General features: G+C 43.6%; 1 protein-coding gene across 1 annotated transcript; it reads left to right on the plus strand.

The window, feature by feature from the left end:
* The first annotated feature begins 45 nt into the window (after nucleotides 1-45).
* On the plus strand, nucleotides 46-987 carry LOC121496160 (olfactory receptor 1361-like). The gene has a single exon (XM_041764470.1). It carries the CDS (start codon nucleotides 46-48, stop codon nucleotides 985-987), a length of 942 nt encoding a protein of 313 aa, XP_041620404.1.
* The last annotated feature ends 8,822 nt before the right edge of the window (nucleotides 988-9,809 follow it).

The raw sequence follows: 9,809 nt of genomic DNA on the forward strand, positions 1-9,809 counted from the left end.
CCCGGACAACCCTTGGGTTTCCTTTCTGATTGATCCAGGATGGTCATGGAAGGCGCAAATCTCACCTCAGTCACTGAGTTCCTGCTCCTGGGCCTTTCAGAGAACCCCAAGCAACAGCAGCTGCTGTTCATACTCTTCCTGACTATGTACCTGGTCACGGGGCTGGGAAACCTGCTCATCATCCTGGCTATCGCCACTGACCCCCGACTCCACACGCCCATGTACTTCTTCCTGGCTAACTTGGCCTTTGTGGACATTTGCTTCACCTCCACCACCATTCCCAAGATGCTGGCCAACCACGTGTCAGGACACAAAGGGATCCCTTATGCGGGCTGCCTGACCCAGATGTTCTTCTTCATCTGGTTTGCTGGCATCGATAGCTTCCTGCTGGCTGCCATGGCCTATGACCGCTATGTGGCCATCTGTCACCCTCTGCACTACACCACATCTGTAACGCCACAGCTCTGTGGAATCCTGGTGGCTGCATCCTGGACTGCAGCCTTCGGGAATGCCCTAACCCACACTGTATTACTGACTCGCCTCTCGTTCTGCACCCACAACCGGGTTCCCCATTTCTTTTGTGACCTCAGCCCTCTGCTGAAGTTGGCCTGCTCTGACATCTTTCTCAATAATGCAATGGTATACACCATGGGCGCCCTACCGACCATCATACCCTTTGTGGGCATCTTGGTCTCCTACACATGCATCTTTGCCACGGTGCTGAGGATCCCTTCCACCAAAGGCAAGCAGAAAGCTTTCTCCACCTGTGGCTCTCATCTGTCTGTGGTGTCCCTATTCTACGGGACACTCATTGGGGTTTATTTCAGCCCAATGTCCTCCCACACGGCCCAGAAGGACACAGCCGCTGCGGTGATGTACACCGTGGTCACTCCCATGCTGAACCCCTTCATTTACAGCCTACGCAACAGTGACATGAAGGGGGCTTTGGGGGCCCTCATCAATAGGAAGCCAGTTTTTAGTCAGTGACCACAGCACTGGGATGTTTGAGTGCCCTAATCCAGGGCCCGTCTGTATGAAATTTCCCTCCACAGTCCCAATCTTAGATGTTTCCTTCTTATTCACTCCTGTTTATTGCCTCATTCTTCCAACAATTATTCTTTGAACATCTACTACAGTGTAGACACTCTCTAAGGGCTGAGGGTCCAGCAGGGAACAAACAAAATCCCTGACCTTGTACTACTCACATTGCAACCTGAAGAACACATCACAATTAAAAGGAAGCAATCAGGGAACTAAAGAGACCGGATACAAGCCCCACTTTGGTTAACGTTCAGACTAATCTGCTATTATAAAAAGACGCAAATGCAGAGGCTCAAAAAGTCATATGATTTTGCAAACTGAACTCATTTCTTTCTGTAACAGCATAGTTCCTTCAAAAAACTTAGAGTAGACATCTGGTCTACTTGTCTCTACTTAGTTCATTGCTAGGCAACCTATCCGATGGGGTTTCCTAGCCAGAGTTCTTGTGTTTGTTGATTTTGCAATATTTGCTTCCTTGAACTACCTACTTTTTTGTTACTCAGTTGATGGTCATCTGAAACAATAGCTTTGGGCAGGAGGTAAGATCCTTATTTATACTGTTTTGAAGGACAGGAAGCTGTTGGCTCTTCCAACTTGTGTTGTTTCTGACTTTGAAAAGTGGCCAGTTCTTGTCTAGGATCATCTCATTCTTGTGATAGCACAAGAAAGATGGTCAACTCCAAGATGGCAGCTGACTTTCTGCAGGGAGAGGGCTCCATCTCCTTTGGAGGTTGTGCAGCTCAGATGTTCTTCCTGATGCTATTGTGTGTCTCTGAGGGTGTCCTACTATCCCTCATGTCCTATGACTGCTATGTTGCTTTGTGTCACCCCCTGCATTATCCTATGCTCATGAGGCGTCAGGTCTGTCTGCTCATGTTGGGCACCTCCTGGTTGTCAGGTGTGCTTGTGGCCTCCACCCAGACCTCCATCACCCTGCACTTCCCCTACTGTGCCTCACACACTGTGGATCACTTCTTCTGTGAGTTTCTTGGAATCACAATTTTAAGGTGCATATCTGTTGGGGCACCTGAGTGGCTCACTCAGTCAAGTGTCTGCCTTCAGCTCAGGTCATCATTCTAGCATTCTGGGATCTAGTCCTGCATCCAGCTCCCTGCCCATGAGGAGTCTGCTTCTCCCTCTGTCCTTTCTCTGTTTCTCTCTCTCTCTCTCTCTCTGTCTGTCTCTGTCTCTCTCTTTCTCTTTCTCTCTCAAATAAATAAATAAAATCTTCTTTAGGAAAAATATTCCTATCAGTCAATACACGTGAATCTAGTTTATTTGCTTTCAGAGAGATACAATATTTTATGGTGGAAATATGTCCTCCTGCTTTGTCCATGTTGCTGGTGATGGACATCTAAGTATTTTCCAATTTTCCATTACTATGAGAAGTGTTGTTCTTAATTTGTTTTCCAAATTTCTTATTGTGGTAAAATAACATGACATAAAATTTACCATCTTAACCATTTTTAAGTGTCCTGTTAAGTGGCATTAAGTACATTTACACTATTGTATGACCTTCACCACTGTCCATATCCAGAACTCTCTTCATCTTATAAAAGTGAAATGCTGCCCCCATGAAACATTGACTCATCCCCTCGCTCTATCTGCTTCCTATCTCTATGAATCTAACAACTCTAGGGACCTCACACAAGTCAAATCGTACAGTATCTGTCCTTTTGTGCCTGGATTACTGCGTTTAGCATAACATCCTCAAGTTTCATTCATGTTGTGGCCTGGGTCAGAATGCCCTTCCTTTGTAGGGTCGTGTAATATTCCACTATATGCATGCACCATATTTTGCTTACCCACCACGTACATTCCTGATCACACTTTCTCATGTGCTCACACGGAAGCATATACCCTACACTTCCCATAGGGCTCGTCTATATGCCCTATATCTCTGTAGCTATAAATCTAAGAATTACTAAATTTTAGAACATGTGTGTTACCAACCTTTCCAGACATCGTCAAATGATTCTCCTAAGTGATCGTGCCAATTCGCTCTCTGCCAGCTGTGCATAAGGGTTTCTTTATTCTACAGCCTGAAAAAGTCTTTTTGTTGCTATATTTGAGGGTGAGAGGGGATGTTGTAATGGCTTCTAGCTCCACATTATTGGTAGATTGAGGATCCTTGTATTTTCTCACGTGTCATCTGGGTTCCTCTGTCTACCATATTGTTTCTTCACATCTCTGCTGCAGGTAAGGCAGGGGAGGGGGGCTTACACTGATCATTAGAGTGTCTGGTTACAGTTTAGGAGTAACCCCAAGATGAGATGTTCAATAAGTGTTTGATGATTGAATGAGAACTTGGAGGCTGTGCATGCAGACTCACTGGGAAAGGAAGAGAGTCAAGTGGCAGGCAGAGGAGCCCATGAGGCCAAGAGGGTTTCATCCAAGTCTGGAAAATACCAACCAAAGGAGGCCTGCTGATGCAACCAAGAGAACTGCCAGCATTATGACAGCCACTTGTCTCTGAATCTACCTCCCTCTAACCTTCTGAGCCTTCTGAGGCACTTAAAGTAGAAGAAACTCATTGGAAGCCAGCTAGAAAGTGAGGAGGCAGCAACCCAGAGAAACAGGGGAATGTGAGAAGGTAACGGGACTATGTCCCTCCTCAAGCCCTGGGAAGCACCACATCCTCTCTGGCCCTGGCACATTGCAGCCCATACACCCTGAGCCCACAAAACCACCTGCCCAAGCAGCCTTTGCTACCTCTTCCTCAGGACACCTCATCCCCTGGCCTCCCCAGAAACATCTGAACGTGAGACTTCTGGGTCCCTAGAGAGGGAGAAAGAAACAGCATCGTGCACTTCCTAAAATGATGCGCTAAAAGGACTGTTTCCTGCCAAACCATACAATTTGAGTCTAATCATGAAGAAACATCTGATAACCCACATGGAGAGAGCGTCTACATAAAAATCCACCTGGATTCTTCAAATGCCAATGTCGCAACTTTGGGAACCATAGAACCTAAGTGACTGGCATATCAGAGTTTGTCGTAAAGCTTTCTCAATGTTTATATCCATTAGGAAATTTTATAATAAAAAATTAAATATGTTTTTAAGTGTCATGAAAGAGCAAGAAAAGCCGAGGGGGTAGCCTTTATGAAAAGAGACAAAGGAAACATGATAACTAGACATGGATGCTAGATCCTGGACTAGTAATAGATGCATCTGATCCCACTTCTACCTTCTGGAAGCTGGTTCAGAGGAGAGAACTACTATAAATCATAGTTATGCAGGGACAATTGGAGACATCAGAATCCGGACTAGCTATTAGATAATAAAATGTGTCAGTGATGAATTTCTTGAATTGCATGAATTTGCTGTGGTTACATAAAAGAATGCCCTTGTTCTTAGGAAATGCACATAAAGTGTTTAGGAGTAGAAGGACATGATATCTGCAAGTTACCTTCAAGTGGTTCAGGAAAAAAAGTATGTTTATAGACAGAGATGGAGCTATTGAACATATGTAAGAAAAAAAAGGTGAACAATCAGTCAAAGTAGGAGGAGGACATGAAAGAATTCTTTGTAATATTCTCGCAACACTTCCGTGAGTTTGAAATTATTATTTTAATTTTATGTTACTTTTATTTTATATATTTAAAATTCTTATAAATTATTATTTTTAAAGTATACACATACATGTACATCAGAACTTATCAAATCGTGCACTCTAAATATGTGCCACTTGTCTATAGGAATGATCCCTCAATCAAACTAGTTTAGAAATAAAATAAATAAGTAAAAGAATGGAGAGCGAACTCCATTTGCCAAGGCAGAGAGGTATGACAAGAATCTTGTGTAGGGGAGAAACACACTTCCTTCTAGCTGGAGTTTGGATTTCACGAAGCAGGGACAATGACAGAGGGGCTTGCTGAACTGTGAGGCCATCAGTGGCTTGAGGGTTGAGTTTTCTGCGCCCCAAGATGGGCCTAACCCTGCACCCTCGCAGGTGCATTTCCAAGTATGGACGCTCAGGGGCACCAGTTCGTCGACGTGCCAGAAGGTTATCTACAAGTCTGAAAATGTTCAAGACCTGGAAGAAAACGTTAAAACTCACACACTCTGATGTTTGAAAACATAAATGCAAGGCTGCAAAAATCAAAATCAATAAACAGAGGAAATATCTTCTCATTCATTGTTAACCTTAGTATCCCCCGCCAAATGTCATTACATTTAGAAGTTATCTCTGGGTTAGTTGTTCTCCATTTGCAAGAATCCCCATAGACCCCAAAATCAGCCAAACGTGCAATAATTTTCAAGACGCCGAAATAATTTCAAAAGCAGAGTGATTTTCTATACTTTCTTTTTTTAAACATAGGAATAAATACACTTAACTGTGAGTGGCTTGTTACAATGTTTGCTGTGAGGCAGGATAGGACCTCTGAGAGTGCAGGTGCCCAGGGAAGTCCTGTCCAGCCTCCTGCCTTCACACCAGCTGTTCCTGTGGACTCAGTCACTTTTCCCTCCCTACACTGTCCAACTCCACTCCCTTTCTTCCTTCCTATCTCAGCTGAGGACACATCCTCAGGGAAGCTTTCTTTAACCCCAACTCAGGCTTCCATTGCACTAGCATCACATGCTTTGTAGACCATGTCACATCATATCCATAAACTTATCATTTGTGCAATTATTGGATTTCTGTCTGTCTTCTCCATTCAAGGTTGAACTGATGAGGAGCAAAGATGCTGTCTTTCCTCCTCTGGCCCAGGGCTTTGACGCATAGTAGGTGCTCAGTAATAATGGAAGGAAGGAAGGAAGGAAGGAAGGAAGGAAGGAAGGAAGGGAGGGAGGGAGGAAAGAAAGAAAGAAGATGAAAGAAAGAAAGAAAGAAAGAAAGAAAGAAAGAAAGAAAGAAAGAAAGAAAGAAAATGACCAAACAGGTACATGACAATGATAAACCTGTTATTGTCTTGTCTTCTAATCTAAATCATAATTCCTATTATTCCATTGCAAAACTCTGAATATTAGCTGTCAAAATTCTCTTTAAATGCATGCTTATTATTTCCACAAGAATCCCCTCTTTCCCTGCTGGCTCTCTCCAGTATTAGGCTGAATAGTGTTGAGGTAGCAGAGAATGCTCAGTCCCAGACTCTGCCCTTGAGAAGTTCAGGTCTGGGTTGGGAACACATAGCTGGACACAGACACCTTCCAGCCTGGGAACACATAGCTGGACACAGACACCTTCCAGCCTGAGTGTTTAGAGATGGGTCAAAGCGAGGGTTTTGGGGGCTGATGAGCAGCAAAGGGAAAATATCCTAGAAAATATCCTAGAAAAGGGCTTGAACATGGCATGGAGAGCAGAGTATAAAGATTCATTAGTCCACGGTAGCTTTCCAGCTGAGAGACCACATATGCAATGGCCCTAAGGCTTGAGAAAGCATGACTTTAGGATAGAGTAAAGAACTGGCTATAGAGGAGACTGGCAAGGTCCACTGGAGTGAGGTTGTAAGGGATGCTGCTACCAAGGAAGTGAGGGAAGTGAGGGACTACATCCCACCCCAAAACAATAGATGAGCATCAGCTATTGTCAGTGTGGGGTAGGCAAGTGGCTCCAGTGAGAATCAGGCTACTAGGAACAGTGGAGCAGGTTGTGCACACCACACCAACCTCAGGGGGCGCCATTCACACAGGCAGCAGTGATAATGATGCTCCACCACGTGCTCCACACTGGGGAGTTATCTCTGTAGTGGCCCTGCATGTAGGGAGATCTCAGGACTTTATGTACATTAATTTTTACCTTCCAAATACTTTTAAGGTAATAGTAATTAGAGAATGGACAGAAGACTCGCGTACATGAACACTTCACCAAAGTGGATATACAGATGATAAAGACGCAGGTGAACAGATGTTCAACATCGTTAGCCGTTAGGGAAATGCAAATTAAAGCTATGAAGGAGATACCATGACACACCTATCAGAATGGCTAAAATTAAAATACCGACAATACTGGGACGCCTGGGTGACTCAGGTCATGATCCCAGGGCTACTGGATCAAGTCCCACATGCGGCTCCTGCAGGGAGCCTGCTTCTCCCTCTGCCTATGTCTCTACCTCTCTCTCTCTCTGTGTCTCTCATGAATATTTAAATAAAATCTTTAAAAATAAAAAAGTATCTATATGTTGACTGGGTGTTGTTCTATATGTTGGCAAATTGAACACCAATAAAAAAATAAATTTATTTTTTAAAAAAAGTAGCCACAGGGATCCCTGGGTGGCGCAGCGGTTTGGCGCCTGCCTTTGGCCCAGGGCGCGATCCTGGAGACCCAGGATCGAATCCCACGTCGGGCTCCCGGTGCATGGAGCCTGCTTCTCCCTCTGCCTGTGTCTCTGCCTCTCTCTCTCTCTCTGTGACTATCATAAATAAATAAAAATTTAAAAAAAATTAAAAAAAAAAAAAAAGTAGCCACAATACCAAGTGCTGCCAACCAGGACTTACATACATTACTGGTGGGTATGCAAAACGGTGCGGCCACTCTCAAATATAGTTTGACAGTGTCTTATCAAGTTAAACTTACACTTATCATATAACCCAGCAGTCTCACTCCTGAGTTTTACCCTCGAGAAACAAAGACTTATGTACATGAATATCCATATCAATTTTATTTGCTCTAACCAGAAGCTGAAACATCCTAAGTGTCCTTCTACTGGTGAATGTCTAACCAAACAGTGGTCCAGCCATAGGACGGAACACTACTCAGCAATGAAAAGGAGTGGGCTGATTTTTAAAAAAGATTTCTCCACTATTCATTTGAGAGGATGAGCAAGAGCAGATTGGTGGATGGTCAGAAGGAGAGGGAGGAGCAGGCTCCCAGCTGAGTAAGGACCTGTAGCTGGGCTGATCCCAGGACCCTAGGATCACGACCTGAGCAGAAGACAGACATTAACCAACAGAGCCATCCAGGCATCCCAGGAATGGACTATTCATACAAGTGACAACCTGGGTGGTTCTCAAGGGTATTATGCTGAGTAAAGAAGCCAATCTAAACGGTCACATATTGTATACACACGACTTTCTGGAAACATCAGAATTACTTTACTGACCAGATTATAGTTGCCAAAGGTTAGGGAGGGGAGTGTTGACTACAAAGGGAGGCACGGGGAGTTTCTTTGAGATGGTGGAACATTTAAGTGTCCTGACTATGGTGATAATTACATGGATCCATACAATTGACAAAATTTCATAAAGCATTTCAAAAATTGAGTGCATATAAACAGTGGTCAATTCCCCCCACCCAAATAAAGATATGTGGCTAACAGTATTGTGCTACTTCAGTGTCCTCATTTTTATAAATGTACCATGATTATGTACTTTTAATACATATAAATTTATAATTATATATCTAATGTAATATATAATTATATTTTAATATGTTTTATATAGAATTATAAAATGCTTTTATTGGGAGCATCTGACTAAAGGCTGAAGTGAAGGATCATTTCACTTATGTTTGTGATTTTTATGTGTCTGAAATGAGTTCAAAATAAAGAACATTTAAGAAGAAAAAGGGAAGAGGGACACCTGGGTGGCTCAGTGGTGGAGCATCTGCCTTTGGCTCTACTCTTAATCCTGGAGTCCTGGGATCAAGTCCCCATCAGGCTCCCTGTGGGAAGCCTATTTCTCCCTCTGCCTATGTCTCTGCCTCTCTCTATGTGTCTCTCAGGAATAAATAAATAAAATATTTAAAAAACAAAAGTAAAGGGGAAGTGTGATTTGAAGTAACCAAGAGCCAATTTCATCCTAAGAGCTTCTCTTTTTAAGTTCTCTCTGGGGGGAGTGTTTTAGAATACTCTAAACTATAAACATAACACTAAATAGTGGTGCAATACTTCTAAATACTTTTAAATAAATATTCATATAGCAGGAGTATGTGCCTGAATCTATTTTACTAGTAGATGTGCAAGCTAAAATGGTGGAGCCGTGGTGGAAAATACTTCGGCAGTTCCTCAAAAGTTTAAACATAGAATTGCTGCATGACTCAGCCACTCTGCACGTAGGGATGTTCTGAAAAGACTTTAAACAGGCTCCCGAAGAGATACCAGCACACAGATGTTCCTAGCAGCACTATTCACAACAGCCAAAATGTGGCAACAACCCAAATGTCCATGGTGAATGGACAAACAAAACGTTGTTCTTTTGTACAAGGGAATACTACTGAGCCATAAAAAGGAAGAGTTCTGACATATACTACACCATGGATGGACCTTGAAAATATCACGCTAAGTGAAAGAAGCCAGACACAAAAGACCACAAAAGACCACACACTGTATGATTCCATGTTTATGAAATGCCAGATAAATAAATCCATAGGCAGAAAACAGACTGGGGGTGGCCTAAAACTGGGAGAGGTGGGGGAAATGCCTGCTGACAAGAACAGGGCTTCCTTCTGTGGTGGTAAAAATGTTCTGGAACTAGAGAGATCTGGTGGCTGCACTAAAATATGAATATGCTGCATGCCATTGACGTGCTTGCCTTTAAATGGTTAATCTTGTGTCTTATGAACATCACATTAATTAAGAAATAATTGCCGGTAGGCTATTGAGCCCACAATGGGAGGCCATGGACATAGCCCAATGGTGAGGCAGCTCCAGCAGAGCTCAGGGAATCAACTGCACATGGGCCCTACAGCGAAGGTCACCCTGATGCGGCAGAGAGCTCCTGACACCCCCAGCCCAGGGATAGAGGGAAAAGCCCAGGGCTAGCTGAGGTCGCCCTCCTCCCCAAAGAGGCAGGCCAACAGGGACAGAGTGTGGGGCAGACAATTAG

This window comes from Vulpes lagopus, chromosome 7, assembly GCF_018345385.1.
Source record: "Vulpes lagopus strain Blue_001 chromosome 7, ASM1834538v1, whole genome shotgun sequence".
Classification (NCBI taxonomy): domain Eukaryota; kingdom Metazoa; phylum Chordata; class Mammalia; order Carnivora; family Canidae; genus Vulpes; species Vulpes lagopus.

Coding starts and splice junctions, on each gene's coding strand:
- LOC121496160 (XM_041764470.1), top strand. CDS start 46: ATGGAAGGCGCAAATCTCACCTCAGTCACTGAGTTCCTGCTCCTGGGC.